The sequence below is a fragment of the Monodelphis domestica genome, chromosome 1 (assembly GCF_027887165.1).
Source record: "Monodelphis domestica isolate mMonDom1 chromosome 1, mMonDom1.pri, whole genome shotgun sequence".
Taxonomy (NCBI): domain Eukaryota; kingdom Metazoa; phylum Chordata; class Mammalia; order Didelphimorphia; family Didelphidae; genus Monodelphis; species Monodelphis domestica.
Window position 1 is genome coordinate 191914080 of NC_077227.1, and position 23038 is coordinate 191937117.

At 36.2% G+C, this 23038-nt stretch overlaps 1 protein-coding gene across 1 annotated transcript; it reads left to right on the forward strand.

Annotated features, from left to right (window-relative positions):
• Positions 1-49: 49 nt before the first annotated feature.
• Positions 50-23038, forward strand: EMC7 (ER membrane protein complex subunit 7). Its single transcript, XM_001380762.5, has 5 exons — positions 50-434; positions 4695-4814; positions 8828-8966; positions 19372-19452; positions 22553-23038. The coding sequence occupies exons 1-5, from the start codon at positions 160-162 to the stop codon at positions 22703-22705; spliced, it is 768 nt and encodes a 255-aa protein (XP_001380799.3). The 5' UTR covers positions 50-159; the 3' UTR covers positions 22706-23038.

Consider the following 23038-nt stretch of genomic DNA (forward strand, 5'->3'; position numbering starts at 1 on the left):
ACCCTCGCTTCTACTTCCGTCAGGGCAACGCCAGGTCAGTCTCCATTCTTTCCTTGCGCAGTTCGTTCCAGAGTCACAGAACAAGTTCCGGCGCGAGGTGATGACATCAGAAAGCCGGTTGGCGGAGGCTGCTGGGACACTGATAGTAGAGAGAAGTCGATGCTTCCGGCCAGCCTCCCCCCCGCCCCCAGGACGGTTGTCATGGCTGCCGTGCAGTGGGGTCTCGTCTCGGTCCTGCTGCTGTTGCTACCCGCCTCTACTCAGTGTTCGGAGGGGGCGGGGGCGGCCTCCGAGGGACCGGGTGGGAGCGGGGGCGGCATTGGGGAGCGCTTTAAGATAGAGGGGCGAGCAGTGGTACCGGGAGTGAAACCTCAGGACTGGATCGCCGGGGCCCGAGTATTGGTGGACGGTGAGGAGCATGTCGGCTTTCTCAAGTGAGTGTCACCGCAGTGGAGAGGGAATGGCGGGGAGCCAGGCCCCGAGCCTTGTCATTGGCCGAGGCCCGGCCTTCCGCACTTATTAAGCGCTTGTTCGGTGCCAGACGCTCTGTTAAACAGAGTGGGGGTCTTCCACGAGCTGAGCTGAGCCCCATCTCACTGGTAAAAACCTTCTAATGGGAGCAGGTGAAGTAGGCCTTCGGGTAAAGCCTGACAAGCATCCAGAAGCGAGGCACATCAAGGGTTATTGTCTTGTCCTCTAGGTGGTAACGGTAGATATTCGACCCTGGGCTTAACGAGGAGGGCGTTAGCCCTTTTTCACTCCGCCCTTCTTCCTTTTCCCCAGGTAAAACTGGCACCCTGTTGGATTGGTCTGTATGGACCTGTCAACCTTAGATGCCACCTACACTTCATTTTTCTTGCCTTTTTTTAAATGTATATTTTCCTTCCTATTCGTGATATGACTTCAGACCTCATTGCAACTTTTCCAGTTTCTCTGCTGAGAGTAATGAGCAAGTGGGAATTATAAAGCTATTCCCAAGGGGCATTTGTTGACTTCATAGCTAGGCAGCTAAGTACATTGCAGCTCAAATGAATGAAATCTGAATCTCCAATCAAAACATCTTTTACTAGAGGCCAGGGAGGTGGAGGAGAGGAATGAATTATCCTTTTTTTTTTTAATGTTGGATCCACAGGGGACATTTACAGCAAAACCTAACTCATTTATATTGGGCTTCTGGGTTTCTCTATTTTCATTTCATGGTTTTCTTTTTTGTAGCAGTGGCTTTTGAGGCCAAAGCAAGCAACTGCCAAATCTGGTGGCAAATGGCCACACTGCCAGATTTCTTAGTGCTCTGGTGCTTCAGTATCTTGCATTTCAAAGGACATGATGAAGGGGTGTAAAAAATAGATATTATGTTTCCTATTAAAAAATGAAAAAAATGGGGTTAGCTGAGTGGCTCAGTGGATTGAGAGCCAGGCCTAAAGATGGGAGGTCCTAGGTTCAAATTTGACCTTAGATACTTCCTAGCTGTGTGATCCTGGGCAAGTCACTTGACCCCATTGCCTAGCCCTTACCACTCTTCTGCCTTGGAACCAGTACACAGTATTGATTTCAAGATGGAAGGTAAGGGTTTAAAAAAGAAGAAAAGATGAGGTGAAAAAAAATCAGAAAATAAAACCTTTCTTTTGAATTATTGCCTTTTAAAAATAGATATATAGTATAATATGAACAAAAGGTTGAGGGGACCATTCTGTGCAATGAAAAGACTGGCTCTGGAGTCAGAACCTGAATTCTTATCCCTCCTTTGAACTTTTCTGATTATGTGGCATTGGCCAAATTGTTTAATTTCTTTAGACCTTAGTTTCCTCTTCTGTAAAGTGAAAGCATTCAACTAGAAGTTTTCTGGTTTGGCTTCAAGCTTTGTGTCTATAGACACAGACCTGTGACCCTTTGACTAGACTTCAAAATATCTTGTTTTAATTTCAGACTTCTGCTCAGTAGGTTTGAAAGTTTTGTTTATTTTTTATTTTCCCCCTAGCATGGATGTTTATTTACCTTAATTTTATTTAACTAATTTAGAATATTTTCTATGGTTACATGATTCATGTTCTTTCCCTGCCCTCCCACCACCCCCTTCCATAGCCAACACAAATTCCACTGGGTTTTACATGTGTAATTGAACAAGACCCATTTCCATATTATTGATATTTGCACTAGGGTGATCATTAGAGTCTGTATCCCCAATCATATCCCCATCAACCCATGTGATCAAACAGTTGTTTTTCTTCTGTGTTTCTATTCGCACAGTTCTTCCTCTGAATAGCGTTCTTTCTCATAAATCCCTCAGAATTGTCCTGGATTGTTGCATTGCTGCTAGTAGAGAAGTCCATTAAATTCTGTTGTGCCACAGTGTATCAGTCTCTGTGTACAACGTACAATGTTCTCCTGGTTCTGTTCCTTTCACTCTGCATCAATTCCTGGAGGTCATTCCAGTTCACATGGAATTCCTCCAGTTCATTATTCCTTTGGGCACAATAGTATTCCATCACCAACAGATACCACAATTTGTTCAGACATTCCCCAATTGGAGGGCATCCCCTCATTTTCCAATTTTTTTTTAAACCCTTACCTTCTGTCTTGGAGCCAATACTGTGTATTGGCTCCAAGGCAGAAGAGTGGTAAGGGCTAGGCAATGGGAGTCAAGTGACTTGCCCAGGGTCACACAGCTGGGAAGTGTCTGAGGCCAAATTTGAACCTAGGACCTCCCATCTCTAGGCCTGGCTCGCAATCTACTGAGCTACCCAGCTGCCCCCATTTTCCAATTTTTTGCCACCACAAAGAGTGCAGCTATGAATATTCTTGTACAAGCCTTTTTCCTTATTATCTCTTTGGGCTATAAACCCAGTATGGCTGGATCAAAAGGCAGACAGTCTTTTAGTGCCCTTTGTGCACAGTTCCTAATTGCCATCCAGAATGGTTGGATCAATTCACAACTCCACCAGCAGTGCATTAATGTCCCAATTTTGCCACATTCCCTCCAACATTTATTACTTTCCTTTGCTGGATTTGACAGTTTTATGCTGGAAGTCCAAAAGTGACATCTTTTGGGATTAATATTGATTAGTCATTATTGGGTCAGATTATGGAGGGATTCTGACCTTATCTAGGTGAGCCACCACCCAAGTACCAACTGTCAATGTCTGTAGCGCATCTGTAGAAGTTGATTTGCCCATCCTAATAGTTTTTTTATGGATGCATTTCCTTTCTTTGCTTTGCACATAAAAGATAGGAAATAAATATAGATATTAATACTGCTTGAGGTTTTTTGGGTGGAGAGGGGGGTTAATTAAGCTTTTCTTCTTTTAGTAGAATTCCTTTGGCATATATGTTTGTTTCCTATAGCATTTGACACTTATAATTTTTTTTATATTAATTTGTAGTTAATTCTCCAACTTCTGCTAGATTGTTTAAACCTTTGAGAAATGTTTAATAGGTAAAACTACTAGTATTTTGTTTTGATGTTTAGTTTGAAATAACAAGGAGAACACTTATTGTGCTATTTATCATTGGATACTTTGGATATACTTAATAATATAGTTCATGCAGATTGTAAAAATGTCTACTATGTAATAGATAGCCATATCCTAACACTGGTAGTCAGTAACCATAGGTTTTTAAGCTTTATATTTATTTATTTATTAAATTTATTTACTATTTATTTATTTTTAAAATATTTATTTTTACAATTTATGAAAACTTCCCAAAGATCGCTTTTTTACTTTTCAAATACAGTTTTTTTTATCAATTTCTTTTTGCTTTTGTTTTGTTTTTTTGAAAGATGAGTCCAGTACATCTTGTTATACCTAATTTATATTTGGTCCATAGTCAACTCCTGATTATGTCCATAGATTTTTTTCAATTTTATATTTGTATAATGCTTTATAGCTTTCTAAATACTTTTTATCATACTGTTTGAACCTTCAGACAACTCTGAGGTAGGCAGAATATATACTTTGTCCCCATTTTACAAATGAGAGAGCTGAGGCTTATCTTAGTTATGAGATTTGTTCAAGGTCACTTAGCAAAGACATGGAGCTGAGTCTAGACCTCAAATCTGAAGAATTCTACCTAATCCAGTTTTTTTAATTAAAGCATACCAAATAACTGACAAATCTAGTCTTTTGGCACTTAGGGATTTGAGAATATAAGGTTGTGGGGGTGGGGGGTAGGAGACTTTTTATAATGTGTTCTTTAGTGCCCCTTGCTGTACAGAATAGAAGTGTATCATTGCTTCTTTGGTAGATCCTTTCACTTCCCAGCTACCAGAAAAAATAGGACTATTCTTCTTTCTGAAGTGGTGGCTTTATTTCAGAGAATTCTACTTATTTTGGGATCATGGTCCTCCTTTTCGTAACAAGATTCCCAGCTGCTAGTGACCCAAATCATTGGAATTGTTTGTGGTTTTCAGTTACCTATCTGTTGGGATAGATAACCATAGTTAACCAGTCTCTTTTAACTTTACAAGCTCTTTACTGATACTTCTTCTAAGAAGTAGATAATATTATTTATTATCATTTTGTAGCTGAAGAAACTTGAATGGTTGAAAGGGTACATTACTTGTCCTTGTCAGTTGATTTTAGTATGATTTTTAAAAATAGTTTAAGATAGAAACATTTAAAATATTGTATCTTGAGTTCAAAGTAGAGAATAAATTATTGAATAAAAGTTACTGAAGTTGATTTTTATTTTTCCAGGACAGATGGAAGTTTTGTGGTTCATGACATACCTTCTGGTTCTTATGTTGTTGAAGTTATATCCCCAGCTTATAGGTTTGACCCCGTCCGGGTGGATATCACTTCAAAAGGAAAAATGAGGTGAGATTTCCTTAGAGTTGTTTCTTTTAAGGGATTTTGAACATTTTGTTATATCCATATATGTTTTGATTAAGATTTAGGCATTGCTTCTCATTCAGATGCTAATATCAGATTAAAAGACATGGAATATCAAAAATTCTTTGGTGAACTTTTAGTTAGGATGTTATTATTTCCTTTATACCTCCACAAACACTTTTAAAGTTACATGCTGATTGATCTATTATTGTTGTGACCTTATTTGTTTAAATTGAAAATAAAAATAAATTTTTTTGCACTTCAAAAATAACTATCGGCTGTCTGCCTGGTGCAAATACTACCAATGCCCCTAATGACTATTTAATGTTGTCTTACTTCGAAGATTTCTCTTAATCTTCCCTTCCCTTGCTCTAGAATATTTAATTGATAGCTGAAAAGTTTCTGGAATAAGCTAGAGGCCTTCACATAGTTACCTAACATTTAAAAAAATCATCCTATTTAGGAAACAAGAAGAGGAGAAAGAAAAGTGTTATGGTTGAGATGTGTAAATCAGTACCAGGTATTGGACTTTTTTTTTTTTTTAAACCCTTACCTTCTGTCTTGGAGCCAATACTGTGTATTGGCTCCAAGGCAGAAGAGTGGTAAGGGCTAGGCAATGGGAGTCAAGTGACTTGCCCAAGGTCACACAGCTGGGAAGTGTCTGAGGCCAGATTTGAACCTAGGACCTCCTGTCTCTAGGCCTGAGGTATTGGACTTTGTTCATAAGTTTAGGCTTTTGGTTTTCTTGTGTTTCACTTCTCTGATTAACTGGTGGTCTAATTTCTGACCAATAAATATATGGCCAAGTTTCCAAGTAGCAGTGTCTTATCTGAGAAGCAGCATAGTATTATATATAGAAAACCTGACTTAAGAGGCAGGACAACCTTGGTTCAAATCCTGCCTTTGGCACATACTGACTTTGTGATCTTGAGCCAAAGTTTTTGTTTTCTGTCGGAAAAATCATTTGACCTCTCTGTTTCAGGCAACTCTCTAAAATTGTAAGGTGCAAAAATAGTTAAAATATCTGTATTAGTAAAGTAAGTTTCCTTGCTGAGGGTTCCCTTCCCTAATTTAATCATGAGTCTGGGACAAAACTAAAAATTCTTAACTTTTTTGAGCTGTCATGTACATTGCTTTTTTTAATGTATTATTGATACATCCCTTCCCAGTAATACTGTTCAGTACCTTCCCTTTAAAAAAGACAACTAAGAAAAACAATCTTGTAAGGTTATTGTAGCTGACAATGCATATAACTTTTTATTTTATGGTTTTGCTTTTTTAAAAATGTATCTTTATTTTTATATCAGATCTGTGATTTCATTAACATAGGGGACTGAGTGTAGGAATTTCCTCTACCAATATAGTTTGGCCCCTATTCTCCAACTTAAAGAATTAAATAGTTAACTAGGGCATTGAGAGAGTCAAAGTATTTCTCAGGGGAAATGAAGGACGTGTTTTAACTTTAGCAATTTTGAACTAACATTGTCCCATTATATTTGATCATAATTTAGTTGCCTTTTAATGTTATCTTTATTTACATTGATTTCACAACTGCATAATGTCATTGTATAGATTCTTTTAAAAAAATAAAATCTTTACCTTCTGTCTTAGTGTCTGTTCTAGAACATAAGAGAGCAGTAAGAGCTAAGCAATAAAGGCTAAGTGACTTGTTCAGGGTCACACAGCTAAGAAGTATCTGAGGTTAACTCTGTCCTCCCAACTCCAGGCTTGATGCTCCATCCTCTCTACTACCTAGCTACCCCTGTGTGAATGTCCTTTCGATTCTGATTTCTTGTTCTGTATCAGTTTGTACAAATCTTAACTCATTTCTATCAAATCATATTCATTGTTCTTTACAGCACAATAATATATACACATATCTCTATATATATGTCATATGTTAGTTACTGTCCAGTTGTTGAGCAAATAATTTGTTTCTTGCCTTTTTGGTATTACAGATAGATACAATTACTTTAAGTAAAAGTAGAGAGGTTGAATAAAAAACTCTATGAACTTCTACTGTACTTGACTAGTTGATTATTTTAATGTAATGTGAGATATTATTAATTTTTTTTTCAGAACAACTGCATTGATGATTTTAAAGGATTTTATTTATTTGATGTAAAGAGTGCTTCCTGATAGTTATTAGGTTAATAGTTGCAAAGATATTTCCTTCCTTGGACCTATTTTTGGTGAATAAGTGCCTTAACAAAAGCCTTTAATTTTAATGAAATATTAGTTCTTGGTAATGAGAGGAAAGTTCCTATTCAATAATAGATATCTATTCCAACCATTTCAAGGTAGAGTTTTGTCTTTTGTTTGGTAACAGGTCAGGAAATGTTTGGGCTAAAATTGTGTTTGTATGAATGGGTGCCAAGGTTCCAAAAGTATCTGGAGTTCTTGAGAATACATAAGGGGAGACATGTCAAATTTAAATAGAAAATGGAAGGGAAATTAGATAATGAATGGGGAAAGGAGAGGTAAGCAAGGGCAAAAACATTTGGAAAAGGTGACCAAATGTTTATATTCTTGTTACATGCATCAAGAAGAAGCTGTCCTTATAAATGATCCAAGTGAACTCTAAAAGGTTCTATTGCAGCTATAGAAAAACTAAAGTATATCAGTTATTTTTTGAATTTCCATATCTAAGTGTATTCAAACTGTTAGTTCACTTTTCCTCTAGTTTATAACTTTTCCTAGTAATTGGAGTTGCCCTGGAATAGCCCTTCAAGCTTTAAAAAGAAGTTTTTGCTTCAGGAACATTTGAAGCCAAAGGATTCCTTCCTCTGGTATCTCTTGGTATTTCTTCCGCTTGAAGAAAGTACTGTATCATGAGAATCAACTCCGAGGACAACAACATTCAAGGTCAACAATCTACATATTAGCAACTTGCAAACACTTAACCAAAAAAATCCCAATTTATAAAATTTTATCAGAAGTTGCTATCACAGCTTTTTAAAAATAAGTCAAATTAAAAATTTTCAAGCACAATTGATCTGCAGAAATAGTATATACAAGGAAATCTTTTAAAAATAATTTTATTGACAAATTGTTCTGCAAAATTTCCTGATCAACAAAATTAATTATCTCCTCATCAGCAAAATGACCTTTGCCTGGATTAGTTTTAGTGTATGGGTTCTGTGGGTACTAATACTTCTTTCATCATATATTGGCTAAAATAAAGGCTTATTGGTTGAGGTTTAGAAATCTTTTTTTGTGCATGTGTGTGTATGATGATATTCATGTTAACAGTATTCTACCATTCCAATCTCTGCCTATATTTTATACTTCTATCACTGTGATATATCTGAGGGACTAAGCAGGTAGAGAAATGATGATTTACATTAAAATAAATGTCAATATATGCTTAAAATTTGGTTTGCAAATGATGCCATCTGAGTAGAAATTAATACAATTTAATTTTTCCATTCCTGAACTTAGATTTTAAAGCTTTTTTTGCGATTTTCCTTTAAAGATCGGGTATGTCTATAATCCACATGCTGAGTAAATAAACAAGTGTTTAAAAATGCCTCTGGTGGTAAAATAACAAGTGTAACTGTGGAATTATAAAATTTTAGAACTGGAAGGAGCCTTAGAGATTTAGTCTAATTTCTACATTATGTGATTGAGAAAACAGGTCCAGAGAGTTATTTGCCGTTTAAACTATAGATTGTGAGAGCTGAAAGAGAACTTAAAGTTAATGGAAAAGAATAATTTAAGACTTAAGAAGAATTTGAATACCAAAAATATGTAGTAAACTTACATAATATCACAAAGCTAATTATAATTGAGATTAAATATTCTTTACAGCAGTATACTGAATAATTTGATATTTTTTAAAAAGGTTGTTTTAAAACATTCAAAAAATGAAAAGTGCAGGTGTGAAAACAGTTGCAAAATTTTTATTATATGAATGTAAGGCATCATGTATTGGTACTTTTTGAATTAGTAATATTTTAATAGAATTATTCAGTTGTTTCTTATTGTTGTTTCACCAGAGCAAGATATGTTAATTACATTAAGACATCAGAAGTGGTCAGGTTACCCTATCCTCTTCAGATGAAATCTTCTGGTCCACCTTCCTACTTTATAAAAAGGGAGTCCTGGGGTTGGACGGATTTTCTGATGAACCCAATGGTATGTATTATAACAAAGCTGAAACATCTTTATTAATTTTGAGTTAGTTTTTAGGTTACAATTCTCAGAATTCAATTTTTCTCAGCAATCAGTTAGATAGATAACCAAAGTTAAAATTTTTAGTAGATGGTTACAAAGACTGTTGATTAAGAGAAAATGACTAAAGGATGAGAGGTGAAAAGATTATGTTGGGAATCACTTTATGTTGAAAAGTGATATAGAAGTTGGAAATGTCCTCGTTTTTTTGTAGACCTTACAGTTGGAAGGGGCTCTAGAGATGATCTAGGTCAGCCTTCTGCCCAATTCAGGAATCCTTTCTACTACATTCCCAGCAGATGGTCGTCCAGTCTCTGAATACTCCCATTGATAGTGAGTGCACTGCTTCCAAAGATAATCTATTACATTGTAAGAAAGCTTTCAATGTTAGTTCTTAATTTCATTGAGCAGAAATCTGTCACCTTGTAATTTCTACCCTAGTTCTACTTTTTCCCATGACAGCATTTCACAATTTGAAGAGAGCTGTCATGTCTCTCTTTAGTTGTCTTTTTTCCAAGCCAAACTTCTTCAGTAATGTCTCTAGGCATTTTATGTACCTCACAACTTACTCATCCATTATTATCCTGGTTATTTTTCTCTTCAGTTTTTGTCAATGTCCTTCTTAAATGTAGCAACTAAAATTAGTCACAAATACTCTGTGGTTTAATCAGCATACAATAAAATTGGAACTATTTTGTAATAGGATAGGAACTTTTATTAATTTGGCCAAAATTGCTTTTTTAGCAGCCAGATTGCACTGTTGATTCATATTGACCTTGTGGTCAACCAGACTCATGCCTTTTTTTATTTATTAATTTATTTAAAATCCTTACTTTCTGTCTTAGTAACACTGTGAGAGAGAAGGGAAAGGGCTGACATCTCCCCTGACCATCCCCTCTGCCCCAGTTTTCCTCTGGGCTAACAATATTCCCATCCCTTTCAGCCAGATCCTCACATTGCCCAGGTACAGTATTACACATGAGCTCCAGCTTGTCTCTGCCCTTCTGTAAATGTGGCATTGAGCGCTGAGCATGATGATCCAGATGTGGTGTGGAGTCATGGTCAAAATAGAGCATAACCATTACTTTCTTTATTCTGGGTGCTTAGCTTCTAGGTACTCTAGTGACATTAATTTTTTGGGCTGTTGTATTATTGGCTCATATTCAACTTTACATCTGCCAAAATGCCTTTTTAATAGATTTCTAGCTAAGCCCTCCTCCATATTGTATTTGTAGATCTGTGGTGTTAAACTGAATTGGAAACGAATCCCTATAGGCCCACATATTGATTTAAGAAACTGTAAATTAATATTATCCATCTTGTATTATATTTTTATATTGTTAAACATTTTCCAGTTACATTTTAAGCTGACTTGGCACAAGCTCGGGTTTTACACCTTTTATAAGGAATAATTTTTGAGCTCACATGTAGAACTTTGCACCAATCACTATTCAATTTCATTTTTTCTATTAGCCCTCAAACTCAGCCTGTTAGGATCTTTTTACATTCCTTTTGTGTCGTTCAGCATATTTGCTTTCCTTCTCAACTTTGTCCCCTTGGAGATTTGATAGTAATGCCAATTATGGCTTCATCCACTGTTATTGATAAAGATATTCAACAGCATAGTCAGTTAGTAAACACGTTTTAAAAAATGACAAATACTTTAATTACTTTTATTAATTATATTATGACTTAAGATGTAGATTACTTATACCCCACATTCTGTTATGTGTAAGGACTCCACCAGTTTTATGTATTTCTGATATGCCCCAACTTTTAAAAGGTAAAGGTTTTTACCATCCTGCATAATCTGCTTTCAACAGAATGAGATCTCAAACTTTTGAAGGTTCAGCAAGAACATTATTCCTTGACATACAATATTGGATTTAGGGACCTTTATGTAAAAAATTCTTGCAATGTGTATCCATTTATATCATCTACAGGATTGGTATTATTGCTGTTTTGGGGGGGGGAAGGGGGAGAAGAATTTGATCTCTGCTTCTGAGGCTTTCACACAATGGTGATGTCTCCCCATGCTGGTTAAACCATCATGGACATCAGGTACCACTCTTCTGGCCTTCCTAATACCAACTAAATTCACAGAATCTCTATTGATTCTGAGTTATTCCTAGGGTTTCTTCTTAAGAGATGGGGAAACTCAGGCAGAGGAATAGGAGGCATATTAATTGTATTTTTACTACTCCCTAGAAGGACTCTTTCCTTTCTATAGGAATGCAAATCTTAAAATTCAAACTCTCAAACCATCTCTAGTATAGTCTAATAAGGAGGTGGGTAAGCACATTGGCCACTTTAGTTACTATGGTGACTGATAAAGTCCTATCAAACTTCTTTCTTTCCTCTCTTTTTTTTTTAAGTTCCATTAAATTTCAAGGGTTATCTGTCCTTTTCTGATTCACTAAAGGATGCTAGTGCTAAGAGCAATGCATCCTGTCATGGGAGGCAAATGATGATCTTGTTTGCCAAGGTTCACTGTTGTTAGGGAAATAATAGCAAATTTCTAACATTCCCTTTGGCAAAAATATCTACAGAAAAAAAAAGGAGAAATCATTTGATATATAGTAATTACAAAGTACATAAATTTTTCATTGAAATATTCCCTATTAAGTTTAATAAATGTATATATGGATGCTATCAATTGTCCACAGTAGTACATTTTGTACTATGGAGGGCTTCTTGAAAGGAAAGAGGAAAGTTTTGAATAATGGTCTAATATTAGTCACTTGCTTTGAAATATTGTTTTAAAACTATTATGTGCAAGTTTTACCATAGAAAACTTCAAAAGTTTTAAAATCATATAGGAATATAAAAGTGGAAGCCAGAAAGTTATTCCATGCAACTAAACAGATATTTACTTGTCGTTCTTGGTATTTAAAATCTTTTCCCCACACATTGAGCAGGTGCCTTTTTTGTAAGCACAGCCTTGGCAATAATGAGAACCTGGTTGATGCACAGAACTTTTACAAATTCTGCAAGTAGAGAATTTATTCTTTCCATATGAGCCAAATTTTGGTTTCCTTTAAGACAAAGACTTGTTTTCATTTAATTTCCTTCTATCACTTTCTATAGTGTTTCTTGTTCTATTTTTCATAACAGTACCAAGTTAGGGTTGTTTGGTTTTTTTCACGTTTCACAAACCAATCCATCAGAGGGTCCAAGTCAGTTTAAACTTTCCCAAAAGGCAATAACCACTTATTAAATGATTGAGTTCCTGCTATGTTCCACTTAACAATTGCTAAGTGCTAGAGAAACGAAGAAAGGGAAAAGCCAATTGCCCTCAAGGACTTCATGGTCTAATGTTGGGGACAAAAAACAAAGAAGTATGTACAAACAAGCTATAAACAAGATACCCAGGAAATAATTAAGAGGGAAAGGTACTAGAATTAAGAAGGGTTGGAAAGACTTCCTATAGAAGATGGAATTTAATTAAGACTTAAAGGAAGCCAGGAAGCAGAGATAAAAAGCATTCCAGAAATAGGAGACAACCAGAGAAAATGCTCAGAGCTGAAAGATGGAATTTCTTGTTGATAGAATAGTGAGGGAGCAAGTGTCACTGGTAAGAGACTAAAATTTGAAGGATTTTGAGTGCCAAACAGAAGATTTTGTGTTTGATCTTGGAGGTGATAGGTGACCAGTGGAGTTTCTTCAGTAAGGGAGTGACATGTTCTGCACTTTAGGAAAATTACTTTGGTGATGACTGATGTATTAGAGTAGGAAGAGACTTGAGGTAGACAGACCTACCACCATCAGGCTGTTAGGATAATCAGGATATGAGATGATGAGGGCCTGTGCCAGAGTGGTGGCAATGTTAGAGGAAAGAAAGGGACATATTCAAGAGATATTTCAAAGGTGAAATCAATAGGCAACAGATTTGATATGGGGGAAGAGGGGAAGAGATATAGTGAGGAGTCCAAGATGACACCTAGGTTGCAAGCCTGAGGGATTAAGAGGATGGTATTGCCCTCTATGTTAATAAGGAAGTTTCGGGGTGGGAGGGAGGTTAAGGGGAAAGATAATGAGTTTGATTGTGGACATGTTGAGTTTAAGATGTTTACTGGACATCCAGTTTGAGACAACTGAAAGGCAGTTGGAGATATGATATTGAAGGTCAGTAGAGTTTGGAGCAGGATAGGTAGAGTTTGAGGATCATCAGCATAAAGATGGCAAATAAATCCGTGTGAGCTGATGAGATCACTAAGTGAAGTATGTAGAGGGAGAAGAGAAAAGAGCCAGGGCAATACATTGTGGGATACCTGTTGTTAGAGGGCATGATCAGAATGAGAAATCAGCAAAGGAGACCTAGAACGGGTAGTGAGTTAGAAGAACCAAGAGAGAATGGTGCCTTGAAAACCTAGAGAGAAAGGATTATCAAGGAGGAGAGGGTGATCAGTAGTGTCAGAGGTTACCAAAAGGTCAGAGACTTTGGAGAGAGCAATTTTGGTACTGTAATAAGGTTGGAAGCCTGGAAGAGAATGACAGAAAGTGGAGGCACCAATTATAGATGGCCTTTTTAGAGAGTTTTGGTACAAAGGGCAGTAGAAATAGAGGGTAATAGTTGGCAGAGATGGTGATCAAGGGAAGATTTTTTTCAGGATGAGGGTGACATGGGCATATTTGAAAGCAGTAGTGAATGAGCTAGTAGAAATAGAGATTGAAAAAAAGCAAGAGAGGTTTTGCATAGGAGGGAATCTCTAAGACTCTTCGAGTTGCCATCAAGCCATTAATGATTACTCTTTTGGTCTAGCCATTCAACTATTTCTGAGTCTACTACATGTATTATTAACTAGCCTACATTTTTCTATCTTGCCCAGTGTTAGCATGAATTATCTTAGTCAAATGCAGTGTTAAAATCTCTAACTGTAGTGTTTTCTTATGAATAACCTTAAAACAGAAATGAGGAGGCAGCTGGGTGACTCAGTGGATTGAGAGTCAGACCTAAAGGCAGGAGGTCCTAGGTTCCAATTTGACCTCAGACACTTCCTAGCTATGTGACCCTGGGCAAGTTATTTAACTCCCATTGCCTAGCCCTTATCATTCTTCTGCTTTAGAATCAGTACATAGTATTGTGTATTGTGAGACAAAAGGTAAGGGTTTAAAAAAATTGAAGTTTATATGATATAACTTGTGGTTTCTTTTTGTAAATAAGTTTTAATGATATATTTTGTTTTTGTATCACAGTAATTTCTACATTAGCCTCTCAAGATATTTTCTATCAAAGAAATAAGTTAAATAATAAACCTGTACATTGACTACAGTGTCTGACAGCGAATGCAGTGTTTTGTACTTTTCTGTCTCCTGTGAGGAAAGATGTCTTTTTTGTTTTGCAGAATTTTTGATTCTTCAGTTACTCTGCTTGGTTTCCTCTAATAATCTTTTAATTTACATTCTTGGAATCTTTGGGTATATTGTTCTCTTGATTCTGATTTATTTTATTTAATCTGTATTGGTTCATACAAATCCCCCATGTTTCTTTGAATTCCTGATATTTGTCTTTTCTTTCATATTCCTATGCCATCACTTTTGCAAACTTTCCTAAAAGGACACATTTTTCTTTCTAGTACTTTATTATAAAAGGTAGTTCTTATGAATATTTTTTATATGCTGAACCTTTTTATTCACTGAACTTTTATATACTGAAATTTTTGGTAGCTCTGGTATATATCTCATGGTGAATGACTTTGTCAAACAGCATCATGAACTATTCTTGATGAAGCCATACTGGCTCTTTGCTTATTTTCCTAGATATGTTTTTAACTCTTATCTTTAATAATACCTTCTAAGAATCTAAAGGCTTACAGTTTGCTTTTCCCCCACTCTTCTCTTTTTGGGAAAATGGAACAATATAACTCTCCTACTACTAAAACATCTCACCAACAGTAGTGATCACACTTGTTTGTTCTTTCATCATCTCATGGTACAGTTTTTCTAAGCCTGGTGATTTGATCATGGAGAGCAGCTAGTTGTTCTCTTAACTTCTGTTTATCTTGGATTTCTACTCTATGCTAAACATTCTTATTTTGTCCTTCCCAGTCCAAAGGTCATCCTGAACGAGAAAAACAGAAGGAAAATGAGTTGTGCCTTTTCACTGTGTATTCTTGTATATATCCCACCCCAAACAATTCATTCTTTTCATTTTCTTTTGCTTCTCAAATAGTGAGCATACCCTTTTATTGCAATCCTTAGCATTCATAGCCACTCAGATTTCATTCAGGGCTTTAAAGAATAGCTTCTAACTGCTGTTATTTTAGTAACACTACTAGGTGTTAGTTACTTGTCCTTGCTTCTGTCCTCTGTGTGTGTGTGTCTGTGTGTGTGTGAGTGTGAGTGTAAATGTAAATAACCTTTACCTTTTGTCTTAGACTCGAGAGTAAGAATTGATTCTAAGGTGTAGAAAAGAGGATAGGGTTAAGTAATTGGGGATAAGTGACTTTACCACAGTTACACAGCTAGGCAGTGGGCAAGGCCATATTGAACCCAGGTCCTCCCAACTCTAGACCTAGTTTTCTATCCACTGTACAATCTATCTGTCTCCTTTCTGAAAAAGCCTATGTGGTAAGGCATTACAGTGACAGCCTTTTTTTTTTTAGCAGCTGCTTCTCTTTGTTTTCAAAGTTTCTTTTGTCTTGTGTCATCAGAATTTCATTCTTTAGTTTTCTGGCCTTCTTGGGCCAGCCAATTTCTTCTATAAAATAATTAGATCACTGAATCCTATCTATCATTTTCCCAAACTCTTTGGACTTCTCTGAAATCTAGAATGCACATCAAACCATATCTGGCTTTCTTCTCCTTTTATTATACACTCTATAATAGTGTTCCCTTCCCCTAAGTACTGAACATTTCTAATTTAGAAAGTAGTTCTTTCTTGTTAGAATTAGACCCCAAAAGGCAGTTCCCTTTGTTTCTTCTGTCATGGGCTCATTCTCTTCTCAATTCTGTGTTTTATGAATTTATTTTACCTAAAAAGTTTTATCTTTCTCATTGTGTTTTCTTAGTCTGAGTTCATTAGATAACTTCTTTATTTGGCCACACTTAATTCTTTGGGTGCCTCCAATGTTTGTTTTTCATTGGGATCATTGCAAAGGTATGACCAGAAGATACAGTCAGAATCTGTTTTCCCTCTTTTGTCTTTCTTGCCCTGAGATGACAGCTGTTTTTTTCCTATGAACTTGTTGAGAAATTTAGGGTACATATCCAGCTGTACTCAGCATTTCATTCCTTTAATATTATAAAGTGTCAGGTATGGCCACTTCCCCCCCCCCCCCCCCTTCCTCCCCAAGGTTCCTTTACTCTCTGTGTCATCATTGAGTTTTGCTCTTATTAGAAATAAATGCTGAATAAAAATTTCTTGATGTTTTCTCTATTTTTGTGAATTGGAATTTCTAGCAAGTTAAGAATTTTACAGCATCATAGCATTTTAAAACTGGAGAGCTAACTTAATTGATCACATAGTATAATCTCATTTTACTGATGGGGAAATTGAGGCCCTCTGAGTTGACCATGATCACATAGAAAGTTAATGGTACTTTCAGACTAGAATCTATGTTTCCTGATTCTTTACATGATAGGTTCCCTATAGCCACTTTTTAAAGCAGTCCGAAACCAGTTGCAGGCTGGTTAAAATTCCTCATCCCAAGTAGATTGTCATTCCATCAGTTTTGCTTATCTTTTAATTTATGTCCCAAGCATCTTTAATTTTATGTATTTCTCATTCTCTGTTACTAAATATAAAAACAAATTCAATGATGGTGATATTGAAAATCTTAACACATTTCAAAATATAGCAATTCAATTTTTTTAATCTAAAACTTTGTTCTTTCAACTTGCATAGGGAAAAAGCACATTTACAAACTATTGAGTTGTGGAATAGAGTGGAGTTACGTGTGTTGTAAAAGCAATTAATTAAACACTTAGACAATCTGCTGTAGCTAGCTTTCTATTTTGGGACCATTCAAATACATACCTTCTGGGATTGTTACCCTTCTGTAGAATAGCCCTGTGGTCTGGAGTTTTCTGTGTTCACTGAGCTGAGACATTAAATATGAGTTGGTGATAGAAGGTGGTGCTAATGATGAAGGGTTATTTCATATGGCATTCATTTAAATAACCTTAGAATGTACATGTAAAATGTCAGGTTTTCAGAGGAATAACATGCTATTTGTTAACTTGGAACACAATAACAGAATATTGAAGCAGTAAGTTTAGGTTTAGAAAATTAATTTCTAAGAGCGAAATTGAATTAGGACATGGGGAAAATGGAAAGTACTTTTCTGTCAGTATCATGTTCCACACTCCTACTCTTTCCACTGATCCATTCTCTTTTTCTCCTGCCACTTCATACCTATTAACAGATTTCAGGAGCCAATATATTGGAGCATTTTTTTTTCTCTAAGGAGAGCACAGTCATCTGAGCCACCTTAATGAATTAGTACACATTCAATAACATTTGCCATAACAAATTGAAATAGCCTTGCTATTAGTAAACAGAATTTTACTTTCTTTAAATCTAATTAGCAACCCAACTCACCTTTATACAAAATAGGGAAATTGATTCATCCAATACTTTTTGCCTATCACTTGAAGAATATATCTGTAGGAGAGAAACAAAGATGAATAAAATATAGTTCCTGGTAAGCATGATGGTACTTATCTGTTCTGCATGTTACTGGGGAATGCTGAGGCTTGTGAATCACTTGAGTTTGGGAGTTCTGAGCAATAATAGGAATAAAGTAGATCAGGTTAGGTCTACATAAAGTCTGTCACCAATATAGTGAGCTCTTATAGAGGGTGACAAAGCTGCCAGAGGAGGGTTTGGAAAATTAAGCAGGTTAGAGCTTCTGTGCCAATAAGAATTGAGTTCCAGTTTGGGTAAGATGGGGAGACCAAGTTTCCCAAAATAAAAACACAAAACCATAGTTCCTATTCTCAGAGCAATAGCAATAGCAGCAGTTGTTATCATTGTCATTACAGTTGTAGTAGTGGCAACAGTTGAACAGTAGCTAACATCAATATAACATTTAGATTTTGTGAAATACTATACTTGCATTAATTCTTTTAATTCTCTCAGCAACTCTGTGAAGTACACATATACCAAAGGAGGACAAATAAATATGAATTAAACTTTTTTAAGTGACATAAGATAAAGGGAGGGAGAATCACTTCCACCTTGGGCAGTTAGTGAGAGCTCCATGGAGAAAGTGGGCTTTTAGCATTGGAGAAAAATGGTTAGGATTTCAAATAATATAAAATAGCCAGGTATGAGTACAATGATATGTACAGTGGTCAGAGGCTAGAAAGAAAAGTTAGAGGGGTCACTGGAGGGGTACCCAGCAAAGTGTTTTGCTTTCTCCCACCATTATTTTTCCTACCTTTAGTTGAGATCATAGGTAGAATAAAGTGGGGAACTTTGGAAGGTAGGCAGCTAACTAAGGCCATGCTTTTGATAGATGTTCTTTTTCTTTTAAGGCTACTGGAGATGAAAAAAAAATGATTTCTAATTATTTTTACATCATTTTAGGAAATATGAAGTTCTTAAAACAAAATTATTTTAAATAACTGCTATTGTTTATATTTTGTTTTAAACTTTAAAGTTTACAAGCATTAAACTTTACAAGCATTATTTCTTTTGATTGTGAAGTAGCTTTATAAGGTAGACATTTTGCAGAATAGAAACCTGATGCACAGAGGTTTAAGTGACTTGCCATGGTCTGTCTCATATCTAGTGTATACCATGGGTAAGTTTTTTTTTTTTTTAACTCTTACCTTCTGTCCTATATATAATACTGTGCATTAGTTCCATGGTAGAAGAGCAGTAGGGGCTAGGCAGTGGGGGTTAAGTGACTTGCCCAGGGTCATATAACTAAGAAATGTCTGAAGTCAAATTTGAACCCAAGACTTTCAGTTTCTAGGCCTGGCTCTCAATTCACTGAGCCACCTAGCTGCCCCCTCTTTGGGTAAGTTTTGAATCCAGGTTTTCTGACCCCCTAAGTCTAATGTTTTTCTACTATACCATGTTCCCACTGACATATAGCACTCTTAGGAGGCAAGGCATTCCCAACAATCTAAACATAAGCTATTGACTAAAAGATTGGTAGTCACTCATATACCAGTTACCAAATGTCAAGGGATGTACTTTGTTATATTAGCAACAGTATTTGGAAATGTGTTAGAGAGATTATTCAAATCAAATTATTTTTATCCCCCAAAGAAACATTTGAGAGGTTGTGGACTGCTACTTTTATTCTGTCCACTTGTATTTGGTGTTTTGATTCCTATATCAGTTTATACATAATAGTTGTTAAGTTGCTTCTGTTAGGTAGAAGAATTTTCTGAATTCTTGTTTTATCTTCTCTAGGTCATGATGATGGTACTTCCATTACTGATATTTGTGCTTCTACCGAAAGTTGTCAACACAAGTGATCCTGACATGAGACGGGTAAGGACATTGCTTAGTTCAAGTTCTTTGATATGTCTAGTTGTTCATATTTGGGTGCCAAAAAAAGATATTGGGTTTTTTCTCCATCCTTAGCCTACTTACAGATTAGCTTGACCTGTAGATTGAGCTGATGCATTGTTATGTTCTTGTGGGGCACAAACTGAGGAATAAAAGAAGGAAAGTTATAGAAATAAGAAAACCAGGAAACTGTGATGGATCAGTTAGCCAATATTAAGTGCCTTCTATGTGCCAGGCATCACACTGGGACCCAAGATAGAAAAAAAAAACCCAAACCCATTCCTTCGTCAAGGAAATTTTTTTAAAAAGGCCACAAGTTTTGCATAAAAATAAACAAATTTAAGGTAAGATCCTGGCATTAACCCAATTCACTTGCTTTTACTCTATTATAGATTTAAGTAGATATGTATTTTAAAACATTGCTCTGAGAAGATTCACATTGTTCAGATTTTCCAAAACAGAAACCAACATCACTATTCCCCCCTCCCCCATTAATTGTCAGATGAGAACATATACATATATGAACACGGTACTTAAATTCAAGTTAGGGTAGATGATGTCATAAGTAATTGGGGAATCAGGAAAGGCTTCATGTATAATGTGTTATTTGTTCTGTGTCTTGGGCACACAAAACAGGATTTCATTGAACTAGAGTTGCATTCCAGGCATGGAAAGTAGCCAGGGTAAAGGCATGGAAAGGGAAGATTATTAAGTGCTATGTGTGAGGGTCAGAGAAAGGGCTAGTTTGTTTAAACCTTTAAGACTGCAAAAAGAGAGCCAGACCTAGGTTCAAATCTGGCCTCCCCAGCTATGTGACCCTGGGCAAGCCACTTAACCCCCATTGCCTAGCCCTTACCACTCTTCTGCCTTGGAGCCAGTACACAGTAAGACAGAAGGTAAGGATTTAAAAAAGAGAGAGAGAGAGAGAGCCAGACCTAGAGATGGGAGGTCCTGGGTTCAGTTCTTGGCTCAGAAACTTCCTAGCTGTGTGATCCTGGGCGAGTCACTTAAACTCAATTGCCTAGCCCATATTGCTCTTCTGCCTTGGAACTGATATTATCAATTCTAAGACAGAAAGTAAAGGTTTTTTAAAAAAGAGTGCAAGAAGAGAAGCTGTATAAGGAGCCTGGAAAATAGGTTGAGGACCAGATTGTAAAGGACTTTAAAAGCCAAACAAAGTGTGTTTATATTTATGTCATATAAACCATGAGGAGGGAAAGGGTGGTTAACAGTGTCAGGTGCTGTAGAGAGGTTGGGGAAGTTAAAGAGTGAGAACATGTTCGTTCCTTTTGGTAATTAAAAGGTCATTGATGATCTTTTGAGAGGGCATTTTTAGTAAAGTAGTGGGGGTGGGCAATAAGACCTTAGTAGAGATGGGAAAATAGGGATATGGTAATGACACCAGCTCACAGGGTTGTTGTGGGAACACTGAAATGCCTAAGAGGCTATCTTGGATAGAGAAGAGCTGAGCTCGTATCCTCCCCCACACTCCCTTTACCTTGGGCATACCATCTAACCTCTATCTGCCTTAGAGTCCTCATGTGTAGAAGTGAAGGTCATAAAAGCACTTTACAGTGGGTTTATGTACAAATATGACGTGTACTCTGTAAACCTTAAGTCACCATTTAAATGGTTGTTATTGTATAAATGTGAGTTATGGTTCTTCCTTCAGGGATAGAAAGGTAAAATGAAAGGTAAGCAACCATTTCCTTCCAGATATTTTAAGAGCTGGCACTTCTGTTGTCTTATAGATTCACATTGCCTTGTTTTATAGTGTTAGTCAGATCTATCTCCATTCCCCCAACCCTACCCCATCCAAGTCTGTATCATGCTTAATAGAAACTGAAGAACTTCAAGTTATTTCTCAGTTTTTCCTAACTCATCCATTTTACTGGAAACTGCTCTTGAAAGTGGCCCCATCTCTGGTCTGGGAAATACCTCAGAGCTTTTCTTTTAAAGTTCTCTTTCCTTGAAGGGCAGAGATTGGCATTGAGCAATGAAAGTTTTCTTCCTATGAATCTAAGTAAAAACAATTCAGTTGCATTAACCTTGGTTATTTGCTAAATTAAGTTAGACTTTAAAAGAGCTAGGGTTTGTTACTTAAAACATTTTGGGTTACCTTAAGAGGAAATTTATTATAGCCAAAGGTTTTAAAGTTGGTTTGGTCATAATCTCATTTATTCTTCAGATAGTAATTAAGATAATTTATCCACAAAGATTTAATACTTCTGAATATTTGTTACTTTCCTGGCCTACTTTGGTGTTGGCAAATGCATGGAATGTGTCATAATAATGATATCTCATTGCTCTCTTCTGTCATAATTTAAGATAAGCAAGGCTATTCTAAATTTGCACTACTAATTAGAACTTGCTTTCCCAAAAGATTCTGTCAAATTTAAATTAAGGGAAAAAATGACCTTTAATAAGCAATAGATTAGATTTGTGTAATGGCTTAATACTTCCTAGAATACTGACTCTGTAAGGGAAAGAAGGATGATTAAAGGGTAAATATCTCCTATGTTCCCTTATTCTGGCTTGTTTCTGTTACAGGTTTTCAATTATGTGGATACCAAGAACACAGTTTAAAATACTAGTTGAATCAAATTAGCAAATATTTTTTATGTACCTACTATATGCTTAGTGTTTGAGGGCACAAAAGAAACATAAAATATGATTACCAATGATTTGGAGTGAATCAGCTTGACTTTGGCTGTTTTGCAAAATTATTAGCTTATCTGAATATTGGCTTTCTGTCAAAGTGTTATATAGTCTTACAGCATCATTATTCTGTGGTGCTAACACTATGACCTTCATCTGTCAGCTTACCTCAAATGCTCTTCACACAAGGTCCTTGAATTGGGTTGAAAAAAATTTTTATAGCCATATTTCCATTATAATTGGTTCTCTTTGTCATTCTGTGTATTTTATTTTCTACATTTAAAAACATTGTTTTGAGGAATCTATAATATCCCATAATCACACACATGTTAAGAACTTGTGCTTTAGTAGAAGATGTAAAAAATGAGTAAACCTAAAAGCTTTTGGCACATCTCTCACATCATTGTGCTGTGTCTTCCTGCAGGAGATGGAGCAGTCAATGAACATGTTGAATTCCAATCATGAGCTGCCTGATGTTTCGGAGTTTATGACAAGACTCTTCTCTTCAAAATCCTCCAGCAAGTCCAGTAGTGGTAGCAGTAAGACAGGCAAAAGTGGGGCTGGCAAAAGGAGGTAGTTAGGTGGTCCAAAGCTGGCATTTGCACAAATACTCGATGACACTGGGTGGCATCCAAGTCTTGAGGGAGAACTTCACAAAGCAACTACTGTAAACTTGAACCAACCTGAAAGTTGCCCTCTTGCAACTGTTGTATGTGATGTAACTTTTTAGCTCATTTAAAACTGTTTGGTACTTGGTACGCTAAAGATAACCCAGATCCCATCCTTTACCATATGAGGTCAATATTGATGTCACTGAATTAATTACAGTGCCCTGTAGAGAATGACATAAATAAACTAAATTATATGAAGTGCTATACATTATGTATAATAAAATAAGTCTTAATCCAGA